Source organism: Fusarium sambucinum, chromosome III, assembly GCF_050947815.1.
Source record: "Fusarium sambucinum isolate potato_lamoka chromosome III, whole genome shotgun sequence".
NCBI lineage: Eukaryota > Fungi > Ascomycota > Sordariomycetes > Hypocreales > Nectriaceae > Fusarium > Fusarium sambucinum.
This window is the reverse complement of record NC_139292.1, coordinates 4423862-4439859: the sequence shown is the minus strand read 5'-3', so window position 1 is coordinate 4439859 and position 15998 is coordinate 4423862. Positions and strand designations below refer to the sequence as shown.

The window sequence follows — 15998 nt, the reverse complement described above, 5'->3', positions numbered from 1 at the left end:
ACCAACGTAGTTCATGGGCAAAGCATCTTGGTATGTAGACATCTGAGTGTGAAGCACTCAAGGTGGTTGGCCTCCTTCCTAGTCTGTCCTCTCTAGCCAAGCAGCGACGACGGCAGGATGGACAGCTCGTGGTGTAACGGAGGAGTTAATTGGGATAAAGATCAGCTCTAAAGTGTTCATCGAAGTGGGTATCTGATTACAACGACAACGGGTTCCCCTCTTAAGAGCAAGGATGGTTAATATTATATCAGCTCAAACTGCCGGCGGTTAATTAACCGAGAACAGCTGGACTTTGACTGCAGGTACAGTACAGTGCAGTATGTATATTCGAGGTTCAAATCTCGAAAATAAGTAATAGTCAATGACGCGTGTTGAATGCATGAGCTGAAATCGAGATAACCAAATGTGTGCTGCAACCTCTCGGATTATATCGTGCACTCAATTTAGCCTTGTACCCTCCTATATGTACGACTGCCACTGATGTAAGTGCGACACAGTTTAGGGTAGCCTCTTATATTGGGCACTACTCTAATGTAATAACGTTACGTAGTTAGGCGTTTGGTTTAACCATGTATAAATGTAGTTAAATCTACTTTATCTCTAAAGTGCAAGGTCTGTGAGAGAACGTACATGTGATGGTTGTGTCAATTATTAACCATCTTCTTTGTCAATTGCTTATTAGGCAGGTTTTCAAGACCAAAGGCCAACATCGTGAATTCTTGGAACAACCACACACTCACACTTTATTGATAACTAGCGTGTTTCACAGAACCCAACAGAGATGTTCAGCTCTCTGTGTGAAGTATAGTTCGTCCCGATTTGGTTGATGTTGTATGTGCTGGACAGATGTAGTGGCACACGATCAACAGCGCATTGCGCCTCATCGATGAAGCCATGCATTATCAGAGCAACGGTGGCACATGGTGAATGAATTTAGGTGGATGAAGGGTTGACGCAGGGATGGAGTAAAGCATTCTCGCGGATCATGATCGCGCGAGGTGTCTCAAAGCGGGAGGTTCAAATTCCAGCTGCCATGTGTAGTAGGTGCATTGGAATATCAGGTATTTGAGAGAGTCAATTCGATGTTAGGATACATTCAGTTATTACTTGGAGAGATGTAGATGTGGTTATGAAGGTGATCATCGGGAATAAGCGTTCGATTATGTCCGTACATACAGTACGTGCAGTACTATCGCAAAACCGGCGGTTTGGCAACCCTTTGAAGCTATCGTGAGACATGTCATTCCTTTGATGCAAGGTTGGTGGCGGTAGAATTCGTGCATCGCACAGGCACAGCACAAAGCAGGGGTAACCCATGATGCAACCACATATGCACAATTTACTCATGCTGATGATTTGTCCAAAAGTCAAATCTCGGGAATGGAAAGATGCGAACCCTGCAGATTGGATGAATGAACGATCTTTAGTACCGAGGGGAGCATGCATGTATGTATACGGGCCATCATGAGTGGATATCGTACTAATGACAAGACTGACACGAGCCGGTTTGAGGACCGGGCGCGTTATCATTCTTCGTTTCATCTGAAGATTAGCCGTGGTATATCTATTACTCTGTACTTGAGGATAAATAATGCCGTCTCATTAATGTTAGGGGAAACAGTTTCTTCATGGCCCTGTATGTATGTCTTATCAAACTTGACCTTCTCGTCGATCCACACTCATTAACTTGCAGCACATACCGTGCAGTAGTGGAGATGGAATTGAGATTGGGAGACTAGACCCTGGAACTTGAAAAGTAAACAACGATTGTCTATCCGTATAACCCAAAGATATCCATATATTATGTATCTGTGTAGCAGATATGCTAGGCTTGGGATCCCTTTTGCCAAATTACCTGTCGGTAGCAGACAGCCCTAGAATTAGAACTCCCGAAACCTGGGACCGTTTGGTATTGGTACCTATTGGTATTGGATTCGATCTTACTACACATCGTTAGTTCATCCTTTTTTGACTCTCTTAGCACGTTATTCATTCTCAGCTTCTAGCCTCTCTCAACTCAAGTCACTTTCCCTTCAACCTTTTTCTCGTTCAGAAATACAGACTTTTTCTATTGTCCGACTCTGTTTAATTCTTCTACTTCACTACCTATTCTTTGAATGTCTTGTTTTTTTTCTCCATTTGTTTCACACTAGTACTGTCTCTGTACCTTGGCCAATTCCTTTCTCAGTTCTTTAGTCCAACTAACCCACCTCCATTCATATCCCCCATCCCATCCCACGCAAAAGGCTGAGGCCACTCCTTGATCTAGAACCCTTGCCAGAACCCGCCGCAAGCTACCTTATTTCGCGTTTGCTCAGGGGTTCTGAATTTTGAGTGACCCGACTGTGGCTGCCAGCCAAACAGTTCATTCAACAACAACGAATTCGTTCAAAGTTGGCGCGATTGAATATAATTCTACCAAAAATACCACTTATTTGCGCCGTGTTCGTCGCTTTCTTCTTCTTCTTCTTCTGATAACGGAGCCGAACCCAAAATCCATGAGCCTACGATTGGCCAACGGAGCATCTGTTCAACAACAGCTCCTAACACTGCGCTCCGATATTTGAATATCTTGATGAATTCTCCAGTACAACAAAGACCAAACGTCCCGACCACCAACTCGAAACCCGACTCTCTCGAACCGTAAAGATATATCTTACCTCGCCGTTGCCGACCCCCAACTGCGAAATCCTCGACAAGTCCCAGCACCGACGGCTGTTAATCTGAACTCCCTCTATAAAGTCGGTCCGGCTCTGCGAAGATCTTCAATGCCCTGGCAGCCTCTCCCCCGCATCGCGTTCGCCGTCGCGACCTTTCCGTTTCCCGCGTCTAGACCGGCCGACCTTCCTCTTGAAATTGGCGATGAGCTCTATATTATCGAGGAGACGCCAGACGGCAACTGGCTGCGCGGTTACCTGGTAGCGCCTCCCAGTCTGCTGGCTGGATTGACTTCCGTCAAGGGCCAAACCCTCGAGGCGCGTGTGTTCAGTGGAATCTTCCCTAGAAGCTGTGTCGAGGTTCGAGAAATGCTGGGAGAACCAGACGAGGGCGAAGAAGACGACGACACAGCGAGCGATGGCCCCGCCGTAGATGGTGATATGCCACGCGCAAGTGATTCTGCCAAGAGCGGCGTGACGAATAATTCAGCTCGCAAAAGTCGCAAGGAAGGAAACAGGTCAACCACCTCCAGCAGCCGCACCCCTTTCAGAGAACTTCCCAATGGCACTCTGGGCAGCCTCTCTGTGCCCGTGTTAAGGGACCCCGATGCCCCACGCCCTGCTGCACCTGTGCCGATGTTGAAGATTGGAGACGAGACACCGACATCGCTTTCAGAACCCTTGATCGACGAGATTGCTTCATGCCTTAGAGAGTGGCACTCTACCAACTTACACGAGCTCCTTCTTTCTCGACAGTATGGCCGCCTCGACCAGCTCTCACAGCTAATCACAAACCTCAACTTACATCGTCAACAATTTCTATACAACGTCCTTACTGCTCACGAATACGACCGTCTACGCGAAAAGACAGTATGGGACTTGGTACGGGTGAACAAGCTCTGCGGAGGAGAGGTCATTGTTCGGGATCCCGAAGCTCGAGGAAGGGTCTTGACAGCGGACGATTGTATTGTCAAGGTTACCAAGTTGCAATCTGTGATGAGTCTGCTGGATGAACCTCCACAGTCTACAGCTGAGCTGACCGCTCTGCATCACCTCATGGTTGATATCAAAGGTTTTGCTGGTGCTTCGATTGAGGAGACCTCCCTTGTATTCTACCTCGTCAGCAAGCCTGCATATGGCCAGCCTTCTGTTCTCTCAGAAGGATTCACCGTTAGGATACCCGCAGGCGGCACACTTGTCAACTTGGCCAAGCACGTTCAAACAAAAACGCTTTTCACAGACCTATCCTCTCAAGATGTGGGCGATGTACCTTCGGCAGAAGCCGAGCTATTCCTCGTGGTCAAAGTATTGGCGTCTCATCAGATTATCCCACCGCAATCTCTATCTCGATCCGGAACCGCACCATCAGCTTCGTATTCCAGAGACCCAACGAAACCGAATTCCTCAGGCGGCATCAAATCAAGAAGAAGTCTTATGTGGGGTAGCAAGAGCTCGAGGGGTATTTCTCGAGGTTCACCTGTGTCACGGATGGACGCTGTTGCCGAGCAGAATGACGGACGACATTCAATGTCCGGTTCTGAGAGCCGAGAGGGTTCCGGGCCGCCAAGTACGGCGGGATCAAAAACTGGAAGTCCAGCAGATGGTACACAAGCCGCGGATCGCACAATCGGCCTCGGCGTTTTACGGCTGAACCCAATTATGAAACAAGACGATGAAGTCGAGCATTTGATGAGTATATGGTCATCCTCGTTGAGACACGCGGGCGAGAATGATGCTGATGATTGGGACCCGTTGGTCAAGGAATTACTGGATAGCTCATCTGGACACTACGAGAAGTCCCGAAGGGGAGATCGATTGCAGCTGCAGCTCAAGAGCTTTAACCACACAGACGCTGACATCCTCATAAAATCCACCCCGACTATGCTGTCAGGGGTGGCCAAGACAAACAAAATGGGATTCTCCGGCGCCCCTACAAGACCTCGCTCAGACATCTACTTCACCTTGAAAGATGCCATACTTGGCAAACAGAACCTCTTGTCACGATTTGGCGGCAGTGCAACAGCGATACCCTCTAGTATCCATGGTAACAACCTACAGATAACTCTCGAGGTTAGGAAGACCTCTGGAGAGCGAATCGATAACTGTATATTCGCTTCCTCAAATACAGAGCCGTTAAGCACCTTCAAATCGATAGCCGCAGAAAGAGGGGAGCCCTGGAATCAAACACTGCGTCTTTCTTTGGCTCCTAATGATGTGTCACAAGCTCATATCGTCATGTTTGTGTCTGATATGCCCAACCCTCCATTCGCCATTGCTCACATACCATTGTGGGATCAGGGGGCGTTCATACGTGACGGCCGACATGGCCTGCTGCTCTATAAGATAGATGAGCATACCTCGACCGCACAGCCTGGGCCAACCGGAAAGGGTGGATATCTATCGCTCTTGTGGAGCCCCCAAGGCAAGGATGACCACGCAGCTGATGACAACGGCCCTCTTGCTGTTCTCCGTACCGACACATACCTCTGTAGCACTCGATTCTCACAGGACAGGGTAATACTTGGACTTTTGAAATGGAGAGATCTTCAACGAGAGGAGGTTCCTGGTGTGCTTAAGCAGCTCATTTTCGTACCTGAGATCGAGGTGGTCAAGCTGCTCAATGATGTATTGGACGGCCTGTTTGGAATCCTCGTGGAATACTCGGGCAGCCACGAATTCGAGGATCTTGTGTTCACTGCTCTGGTCAGAGTTTTGGGCATTGTCCACGACCGAAGATTCAACTTAGGACCTTTGGTCGATCAGTATGCCGAGAACCTGTTCAACTACCCCTTTTCAACGCCATGTTTGATGCGGTCGTTCACTCGACTTCTTCAGAACCCTACTGAACCCGAGACCGCCCGGAAGCTGCGTGCTACATTCAAGGTTGTCAGGCACATCCTTAAATTCATCACTCATGCAAGAAATCAACAAAAAGAAAAGGAAGCTGGTATTGGCATCACCTCCAACACAACGGGGTTTACACGCGAGCTCCGTGCCATTTTTAAGGCTCTTGACGCGATGATGCGCAACTCTGCCCCTGCACTTGTTGGAACGCAGACTCTCGCTGTTCAGCATTTTCATCAGTGGTTACCAGAGCTTGCTGGCCTGCTCAACACGGAGGAAATCCTGCATATCGCGATTGACTTCATGGACTCATGTACTGATGTCAAAGGCAAGCTCATTCTTTATAAGCTTGTACTGATTATCAATTACAGCAAGCTAGACCTGTTCGCCCACCCCGACCAGAAATTAGCCTTGGGTACCAACACCGTGAGATGGATTACTCCTCACTGGGGTCACACAGGAGAGATGACAGATCAATGGAGAGACCAAATCCGTCTATGTTGCTCTGTCCTGGCCAGTCAGATTGATTACCTTGGCTCCGAGATTCCCGACCACATTCCTAAAATAATCGATTCCTACTTGGCGATCCTTGCGGCTCCTTGCAAACCAAAGGATCGACTTTCTCTTCTTTTCCCATCATCATACCCTTTCCCAACTAAGCCTGTTAATGACGACCTTCAATTCGACGAAGCCTTGGTCGAGCTTTCTGCTATTTTGTCTTCGATATCTAATTCACCCTCAGGCATGCAACTTGAGCTTGCCGAGGACGACTTGACCACTTTACTAGAAAATCTGCTTAGAGTACATATGAGCATTCTCAAGGGAGAGGCATATCCCCTAGAATGGTTGAGTGTGCACATCCATCATCACAAATCGACTATGCGGACACTTGAGTATCTTGCTGGTACTATGCTGGAATCATTCCTCCCTGAGCCAGAGGAAGCAGAGACTTTTAATACTGAACTATGGAAGCTCTTCTTCACGACCCTTCTCAAGCTGGTGGGCAGCACGTCTCTTGCATTGGAAACTTTCCCAGAACAGAAACGAAGAGCAGTATGGAAGATTGCGGGTGATGTCCGAGAACATGGTGCTGAGCTCCTGCGCCAAACCTGGGAGGCTATCGGATGGGAGACTACATCCGACGAACGGAACCGGTACAATCTGTCAAAGATGGGAGGCTACCAGGTGCAATATGTTCCTGCACTTGTTGGCCCAATTGTGGAGTTATGTCTTAGTGTGCACGAGGGTCTTCGACGCATGGCGGTTGAGGTGCTGCAAACAATGATTGTCAGCGAATGGACTCTGAGTGAAGACCTATCAATTATTCAAACAGAGACGATTGATCGTTTGGATTTGTTCTTCAAGGAGAAGCCATTAACTGAGAGTATCCTTCAAAAGTTGTTCATTCACGAACTTCTTGAACGGTTTGAGCCCCTGGCAGATATACCTGACGAGCCATTATACACTGCTATACGTGAATTTGTCGGTACCATTGACGAATTCCTCGATCTTCTCGTCGCTGTACACAGCAGCGATGATACGGGCGAAGCCTCGAACCTCATCAATCGTCTCAGACTCATGGAATTCCTTCGCGATATGCAGAAGGAGGAAATCTTTGTCCGTTACGTACACCAACTTGCAGATCTGCAAGCCGAATCACGAAACTACACCGAAGCAGGTCTGGCTCTACGACTTCATGCTGACCTATACGAATGGGACCCGACTAGTCAAACGCCCGCTCTCCCAGACCCAGACTTCCCAGCGCAGACACAGTTTGAGCGAAAGGAACGGCTATACTTCGACATGATCAAGTATTTCGAAGATGGAGATTCGTGGAGCCACGCTTTGGCAACCTACAAGGAACTACAGACGCAATATGAGAGCAATATCTTCGATTTCTCCAAGCTCGCCAGGACCGAGCGGGCAATCGCAACGATTTATGAGACCATCTCAAAGAGCGACAAGATTATTCCCAAATATTTCAAGGTTGTCTACAAGGGACTTGGGTTTCATGCAAACCTCCGAGACAAAGAGTTCATATATGAAGGATCTCCTAGCGAACGCGCCTCAGCCTTTACAGATCGTATGCAGGAGCAGCACCCAGCTGCTCAGATTGTCACTGGGGGAGATGTTGACGATGTCGAGGGCCAATTTCTGGTTGTCTCGGCTGTTACGCCTCACCGTGATCTAAGTCACCAAGTCTTCCAACGTGCACGAGTCCCACAAGTGATTCGAGATTTCCTTCTCTCCTCTCACCCTCAGACCTTTTCCATCTCCACACGGCGTAACACAACCGGCCCTGTCAAGGAGCACTCTGCAGAGAAGTTGGTGTTCACGACTGCCGATGCCTTCCCTACGATTCTTCGTCGTAGCGAAGTCGTTGATACCCAAGAGATTAGTCTCAGTGCTCACGAAACAGCCCTGGAACGCATTGTTCGCAAGACCCAAGAGATGACCGCCCTCGAGCATCGAGTAGCCGACGGTAACGGAGACCATGCGCAGCTGCTCCTCGATGCAGTCAGCGTATCAGTGAATCCTATCTCTGAGAATAGCGTCGCTTGTTACCGACAATTGCTGCCAGAACCCAAGGAGGCCGATGAAGATGCCGAGGAAGAGGAGGAAGAGGAAGTGGCGGAGATAGAACTGACTCCCCAAGACAGCGCGATCAAAATGGCGCTTGTCGATCATGCTATCATGATCAAGAGGTGTCTGGCGATGTTCTCTCGAAGTTCCAATGAGCTCCTCAGCCAGAAACACGACGAGCTTCATAGATGTAAGTCAAGATCCGAAAGAAGCCGGTCCACCTTACTGATCCACATAGGTTTTGAGAGCACATTCGCACCAGAAATCGCACACTTTACTCCTCCTCAACCACAGCGCGAGCTTGTTGCAACTCCTTCACCAACTTGGAAACGGTCATCTCGTTCCTCTTCAGCAAGCCCCAAGAACAAGAACGCTGGCATCGCCGTCAACGGCGTCACCACAGAAGAGGCTTCAGTGATCAGACCGGTTTCGAAGCGAGGCACGCGACTAAGCTTCCTCGGCGGCAGCAAGAAGAAGGAACCCGAGTTGCCAACCGAGCCTGAGGAAGCAAATGGAGACATCGAGACCGCAAGCAACCTCAGTCGCTCTCTAAGTCAAGGTCAAAGTAAAGAACAGGGCCGCCGACACAGTTTCTTCCGTGCGCCATCCCAAGACGAGAAGCACCCTGAATCCCCTGGAGGCCTTAGCGGTCGCGGAAGTCTCGACCAGCAATTCGGAGGTGGCGACAATAACAAGAACAACGACAAGCCCACCGAGAACAAACTTGCCAGCAGGAAGGGCAGTGTCCGCAAGAGATTCAGCATGCTCAAGCTGGGCCGCAAAGGCAAAGGTAATGGCATGATGGGAAGCCTGGATGAGGAGTAGAACTACTTCCGGGCTTATTTTGGCCAACGCAGTGTTGGCTTTGACGAAAAGGCATCTCGGCGCTGAGAAGACGAGCATTTACAACCACTGAATGAGACAGTGGCATGAACAAACCTACCTAGACAGGTTCATCTTATAATTCCTTTGTCTTTCTAATTCCAACTATAAAAAGGTTTTCGGCTTAAATGAGAAACAGAGAGAAAGGAGTCATGTATTCACAACTAGAGGAGCCAGGGTTGGACCACCTTGGGGAAACAGAGATGAGGTGCGGAAGTAGGAGAATGGGATGAATGGATATACAGTGTGCTATACCTCGCCGCCCTCTTGACGACCAAAGAAGGGCCGGGCTTTTATTTCTTTACTGCCTTTTGCTTCGTTTCTATTTCTCGTTGATGCTCATTCTTTTGTCTCTTGAACGAAGTTTTGCATTCGTTCCATTTATTTTACCCCCTTTTTATCATGTAGCTTGGTGTTCTGGATACCTGGGATGCAGTGCATGCATAGTTGTGGCCATATGGATTGCGTGTGTACTTCAAGTACGGTGCAATTTATGTTGAGTGTCTTTCGAGGCATCGACATTTATAATCTAATCTTGTGCTATAGCGATGGGATACTGCCATCGGCGATTATGCTATGTAAAGGTAGTACGAGATATCATGAGCATTGGTCAAATCGACATCTCGTTGTGATCGTCACGCGTTCGTGTTCATAATAGGAAGACAATGATCATGGCCCGTCGCCATGCAACCGTCGTCCATGAGCATTCCCCTTCCCTAAAGCATTGTCACCAAGTTGCCTGCTATTCGTATTCATCACCTCAGGAAAGAAGTCCACCCTTCTCCTGTGCCCTTGAACCCGTACAAATGGGACACGAGCGTTCGATCGCCGTTCTCCTGGTACGCATTGCGTTTCTCCTCTGGTCCCCATGCAACCAGCATCTGCTGCTTCCGAACCACGATGGGATCCTTGATAGCATCTCGCTGTCCAATCTGTCTCATGTACAAGGCCGGTACCACAGTGCAGACGTTGTGCAGACGGTGGTAAAGCTCCTTCTTGGATGGTGGCGGATCAAGTTTTCCCAAGTTGAATGTCTTTCGGTTCTGCAGCACGTTCTTGCAGTCGAGATTCTCGAGTGTGTCGATAAAATCGGTAGATGTGGTAAGCTCACCTCCAGCTCTGACGATAAAGGAATTGATGTCAAGGTAAAAGTGGTTGGTTGAAATTTGTAGCTTCTCGTAGAGTTTCATGGCGGGCACGACAACTCGTTGACACGTATTCTGGCAGAACCAGTTGAATTGATCCTTCTTAAAGAATATTTTGAGTGTGTTTGCGAGTTCTCGTGTCATGGCGTCGCGTCGTTCGTTACGAACCGTCTTGAATTGGGGAGAACTGAGAAGGGCGTTATACGCTTCAGCAGTCCATGTTCTGACAGAGAAAAGATCTTTGTGCGAGTCAGTTGGGTTTCCAAACATGGCAAGTGAATTTTGTTTATCACTGTGAACATACCTCTCTTGGGCTCGACCGATATTTGCATTTCCTTCTCGACCAAGCTTATGACTTCGACGTAACGAGCAATCATGCCATACAGAACAGTCTGGAAGATGTTGTCATGCAGATATCTCATGATCACAGATGTGATGATATCCTCGTCGGTTTCTGGGAAGCTTGCGCCATGGATCAGATCGGGGTATTGGTACAAGAGGTGTTTAAATCTGGTAGCATCTACTGCTCGCCTTTTGGCATTACTGAGGAGGGCATCAACTCCTTCTTGATGATCGTCCAACCACGGATCCATGAACTTTTGAACCCAGTCCTGAACTTGTTCGACGAGAGTATCGTACTCCTAGGGTCCAGACATCAGCAAACATGCACACAATGCACACACGAGGAAGAGAAAGGTAGTAGCGTACCTGTCCAACCTCTTCCGAGGTCAGTTCCTTACGGTAGGGCTGAAGGCTGAAAATGTGAGACTGTGCGTCGTTGAGTTGTTCCCTGAGCGCACGATTCTCTTTCCCTAGCTCTTCTACCTTGTCTGCCAACGCCTCACTGCTGATCTCCACCTCTGTCATGTTGGAATTCATTCTTTGCTTCAAACTGTTTAATTTCTCTGATAGCATGTCTGACTTCTCTTCTGCGATTTGTTTGTCCGTGGTGAGCGCAGATAGCTGTCTCTGAAGGTCCTGGATGCGGCGGTCAAGTTGGCAGTTTTGTTCACGCAGCTTCTCGCTGCACTTGGCTGTGTTGTTGTTTTCGAAACCGGCAAGCTCCTCGAGCGACTGAAATTCAGTGGAAGGTGCTAGATCAGCCTTTAACATTGTTGACGGCTGCGAGAGACTGTCATGGTTGAAAGTTTGTTCAGCAGCGGGAGAGCTGTCCAACTCCATCAGATCGTGCAAGGCTGACTGGGTTTGCACATTTGACTCTTGAACCCGTTCTCTGGATGGTATCTCAACCCAGTCACCGTTTTCTAAACTGTCAAGCATTTTTGGGTTTGCGGACGATGTCTTATGGAGCCGCTTCTCAGGGGAACATGAAATTACCTGACCTTCTCGCTTGCTTTCTTTCTGGCCCGGCGTAGAACCAGAGCGGCTCTTGGTGCACAGCTCTTCTTTTGTCCTGTTGGGGGTACTAGAGACTGGTTTAACCTCTTCAATGGACTCTTTTGGAGGGACGGAAGGAGGGGCCATTGTTGGGAGACTGATCAGAGATAGGTACTAGGTTTGGTGGCCGAGACAAGACGATGCAGGGGAACGCAGGGGAACGCAGGGGAAGACAGTTGGATAGTATGACAATGTCACTATTTTCCCGATCTGATGAATGACGATTGATGGAATAAAGATGAGTGCAATGGCCCGAGTGAAGTATGATGCAGTGCTGTGCTGCAATAAGAATGCACCGTAGACAAAGATGTAGAATGAAAGGCGAAATGTTTCGTCTGTCGGATACCTGCAGCTTGACAGACAACGGATCAACCTAGAATGGGTAGAATGGCTGAAATGGTGATGTGAGTTGTCTGTAGTTATTCCAAGTAAAGAAGAGGCTGATTGCATTGCATTGTGCAATAGCACGGAAGGGAGGGAGGGGGTGGCGGTATCAGAGGCAGACTGCATCGACCTACTCCATTGGCTTGACACGAAATGCCCTCCAGTGTAAATGGCTGCCTACTTCTACTTAGTTTCAGGTAGGGCACTCTAGGTATAACCAGAGGCTGTACAGACTGAGTATACATTCCGTTATCTTGTTTGTCTCTGTTTTAGATAAGTCAGATGATATTCTTTAAGGCGTATTTATGGGCTGGGCGAAGTGGGGATCAAGACCTTGCCAAGTTTATCTATAGCCTGATAGTTCGCGCAGTTAGGATTCATTAAATACATGTTGTAAATATAAGAATATACAATGAGCTTACTGGCTATAACCTAAGAATAAAAGGCATATATGTATCTATTTAATTTGTTTCATCACGAGTCGTCTGGGCTCTCACATCAAGCCGAGTCTCAAGATGGGTCGTCCAGAAAGCCTCTACAATGAACCCCGGGCAGTGATCGACGCACCCTCATGCCCTGCACTGCAGGGCGTTCCCCCCCGCAATAGCTACTAAGGTACTAATTTGGATGGACCCCTCCATGCCCGACCTCAGCCGCACCCGCAGTCGCTTGGACTAGTGCCCGGTTTGAGCTAACCTCAGGCGACCTGACCTCACGACTGGTCAGTAAGTCTAACAGAAGTAGAGAGTTGTAGACTTCCATGGATGCAAGGCAGAATTCTTCTGGGCAAAAAACCCGAATAATAGTCTAAAAAAAGGCTTGCTTCATTCAGCATCTAACAAATCTCTAATCAGGAAATAGGAAAGTGGTTAGATAATTCTGCAAAGTTAGGGTGTAGGTCTATAACTCAATCCATCCTACGGTATTCGTCCAAAGTAAGAAAACAGAGCTATGGAGGATCTGATCATATGAGATCCTTACAGGCAACCTGGCAACCACAGCTTAGGTGATCTCATTGAATGCAGGCGCGTTCGCTTCAGTGACACCGCGAGGCAATTTTAATCCAATGGACCTCCATTTCGGGCAGTAATAATGATGAATGCCACTGCCCTGCCACTGGCCGTAACCACTAGAGCCCGGCCTTTCTTCCCTTCACTTAACTCGCCTGTCAAACATTTAGGCTACTCTTTTCTTAAGACTTTCATCCCTCACGCGATACTATTTCTTTCTTTTAACACTCGTCAGTCGCTGCGTGTCACACAAACGGCCCTTCGCCTTCATATCTAAAGCCGCAGCTCGTCCTCAGAGTATCAGAAAAATTGACCGCGGAAGCATAAGAGACGAAATTAGTAGGTCACTTTATGCTCCTTAAGCTATAGTCTTTAGACTACTTATTTTTATATCCTAAGACTTGGGAGGCTAACTTTTCTGCTATCCAGTAGCTCGTATATCAACAGCGCAACATGGATTTCGACAAGCTCAAGATCACTGATCGGAAGATCATTGTTGGAATTGATTTTGGCACGACCTATTCTGGAGTCGCCTGGGCCGAGAGTCGCAATCCATCGAGACGAACTTGCATCACACAATGGCCCGTGTCAAGTTCCAACAGAGAAGGAGAATCTAGCGATAAGGTCCCTTCAAAACTTCGATACAATGGAGACAAGATCGAATGGGGTTTCTCCATTCCTATCACTGCACCCCAAGATGAAGTTATTGAATGGTTCAAGCTGTAAGTATTTCTGCAGTCTTGATACAAATACCTAACTAACTGTTGCCTTGAAGAGACCTAGATCCTGATTTACAAGCAATGAGTCAATCTTTGAGCTCCAATGGTGCAAGAGGCAGCCGAAATGTAGACAAGCTTGTCACCGACTTTATTTCGCAGCTTGGTGACCATCTGTTGTATACTCTGCGCGAGAAGTTAGGCGACAGCATCGTGAACAGCACTCCTCTCGAATTCGTCGTCACCGTCCCAGCTATATGGAGCGATCTAGCCAAGGACAAGACAAAGAAGGCATGCCAAAAGGCCTCAGGCCTTTCGGCGTCACAGCAGCAGGTTCACCTTGTCTCCGAGCCTGAGGCCGCTGCGATTTATGCTTTGCATGGACTTGACCCCCATGGACTGAAAGTTGGTGACACCATCGTTGTGGTCGATGCCGGAGGTGGCACAGTCGACTTGATATCATACACTATCACTGGCCTCAAGCCCATTCTAGAAGTTCAAGAAGCGGCTCCTGGTTCTGGAGCTCTCTGTGGCTCTACATTCCTCAACATGCGCTTTGCGAAGTATCTTCGAGGTAAGCTGGGCAAGGAGGAAGGTTTTGACGAAGAAGTTATGGCCGAAGCCATGGAGGTGTTTGAGAAGAAGGTCAAACGTCAGTTCATCTTGAACACTGCGCCCGACGAAACCTACAACATCCCCGTGGCAGGTTTGGCCAACAACAAGACTCTCGGTATCAGCCGAGGACGCTTCGCTTTGAAAGCATCAGATCTCAAGACCATCTTCGAGCCTGTCGTGCTTGAGGTTATCAGGTTGGTCAAGGACCAGATCACGGCTAGTAACGTGCCTATCCGCGCCATCCTTCTGGTCGGTGGTTTTGGAGCTTCAAGCTACCTCAAAGAGCGACTGAGGATTTCTGTCGACAATTCCATCCAGATTATGCAGCCACCCAACGCATGGCAGGCTATTGTCCAAGGCGCTGTTCTCAAGGGGCTCGCCAATGCCGCGCCGGAACTTGCTGTAGTCAGAGTGAAGAACCGCAAGGCTCGAAAGCACTACGGAACGGAGTGGCGCGCTCGATGGGACGACAAGATGCACAGTCACCTCAAGAGCAACAGAACGTGGTGCGGCCTGGATGGCTGCTATAAAGTCCTTGCAATGGAGTGGTTCATTACTAGGGTGAGTCTTTAGGGTCATCAGGGTACCAGAAAAGAGTTAGCAGGTCCTTTATGCTCCTTAGGCTATAGTCTTTAGACTATTTGTTTTTATACTCTAAGACTTAGGAGGCCAACTTTTCTGGTACCCACTAGAGGGTCAATTATATCCGGAATACTCTAACATTTTTCAGGGTTCGGAGGTGTCGGAGAACGAGCCTTATTTCACATCCTTTGTCTGGACAGGTCCTGTCAGCAGTGGTCGCATCCGTAAGATCAAAATGACAATCTACAACGACCAGTTGCCTCGGGATGCACCGGTGGCTCGCGATGACAATGTGAAGATCCTCTCACACGTTGAGGCCGATGTCAGCCATATTCCGGAAGACCAGCTTTCTCGTCGCCAAGGCTCAGACGGGCAATGGTACTACGAATTGAACTGCAAAATAGAGGCAGTCTATCTCTCAGCATCTACTACCTACACTCTACTTTACAACGGTGAGTTTTATTTACTTGATACAGCATGTTTGTCATTATGTTTACTAATTCATGCTACAGGCCAGCGATACAACACAGTGACGTGCGAGTATGTCTAATGGTTTACACGGATCCAGCGTGGATAATACCTTGATATTCTGGTACTTGGGAAGTGAACGATGTGGTTATGCAATACCGTATCAACTCATGAAATTCGGTAAAACCTGTGGATACCCGCTCGTGACCTTCTGCAACTGTAAGAGGTCAGCGAGACACTGTCTCTATTGCCGCTCTATATCCTGACCAGTCAATAGCAAGCTGACATTCTACGTGGCTTGACTCCACAGGCTTTGCCGAATTTCTGATGTGAGAAAGAGGTGTGTGTGTATTTCGGAAGGCTAGCTACGGTCGGTCAGGATGACCTAAAGCGAAGGTGGGGGCCTCAGGCAGGTCCACATCCGCAACAATTTCATGAGTTGATACGGCATTTGCGTTGGAGGGAAATGAATGTGTCTTTGATATCTGGGAGCTTGTGCTTTAGAGGGTATGTAACCTGCGGGGTATTAGAAATTAACCGCTAGAAGTATAAGAGGCAAAAATAGTAAGACACTTTATGATTCTTAGGGTATAGTTCTTATGCTATTCATTCGTATACCCTAAGACTTAAGAGGCTACTTTTTCTACTACCTAATAGGTAACTTGGCTACGAGCAAGCAAATAATATACAATTACCACTACCTACTAAGTTAGT

The 15998-nt window shown here is 48.2% G+C and overlaps 3 protein-coding genes across 3 annotated transcripts; 2 read left to right on the top strand and 1 right to left on the bottom strand.

Moving 5' to 3' along the window:
- Positions 1 to 2768: 2768 nt before the first annotated feature.
- FSST1_011658 (guanine nucleotide exchange factor DCK1) lies at positions 2769 to 8909 on the top strand (the record flags this gene model as incomplete). The annotated part of the gene is made up of 2 exons (XM_083234810.1): positions 2769 to 8274; positions 8323 to 8909. The coding sequence occupies 2 exons, from the start codon at positions 2769 to 2771 to the stop codon at positions 8907 to 8909; spliced, it is 6093 nt and encodes a 2030-aa protein (XP_083081354.1).
- An 812-nt stretch (positions 8910 to 9721) lies between these two features.
- On the bottom strand, positions 9722 to 11596 carry FSST1_011657 (uncharacterized protein; the record flags this gene model as incomplete). Its single annotated transcript, XM_083234809.1, has 3 exons — positions 9722 to 10350; positions 10416 to 10752; positions 10820 to 11596. The coding sequence occupies 3 exons, from the start codon at positions 11594 to 11596 to the stop codon at positions 9722 to 9724; spliced, it is 1743 nt and encodes a 580-aa protein (XP_083081353.1).
- Positions 11597 to 13356: 1760 nt separating this feature from the next.
- Positions 13357 to 15366, top strand: FSST1_011656 (Hsp70 family protein; the record flags this gene model as incomplete). Its single annotated transcript, XM_083234808.1, has 4 exons — positions 13357 to 13625; positions 13679 to 14795; positions 14965 to 15268; positions 15329 to 15366. 4 exons carry the CDS (start codon positions 13357 to 13359, stop codon positions 15364 to 15366), a joined length of 1728 nt encoding a protein of 575 aa, XP_083081352.1.
- Positions 15367 to 15998: the final 632 nt, after the last annotated feature.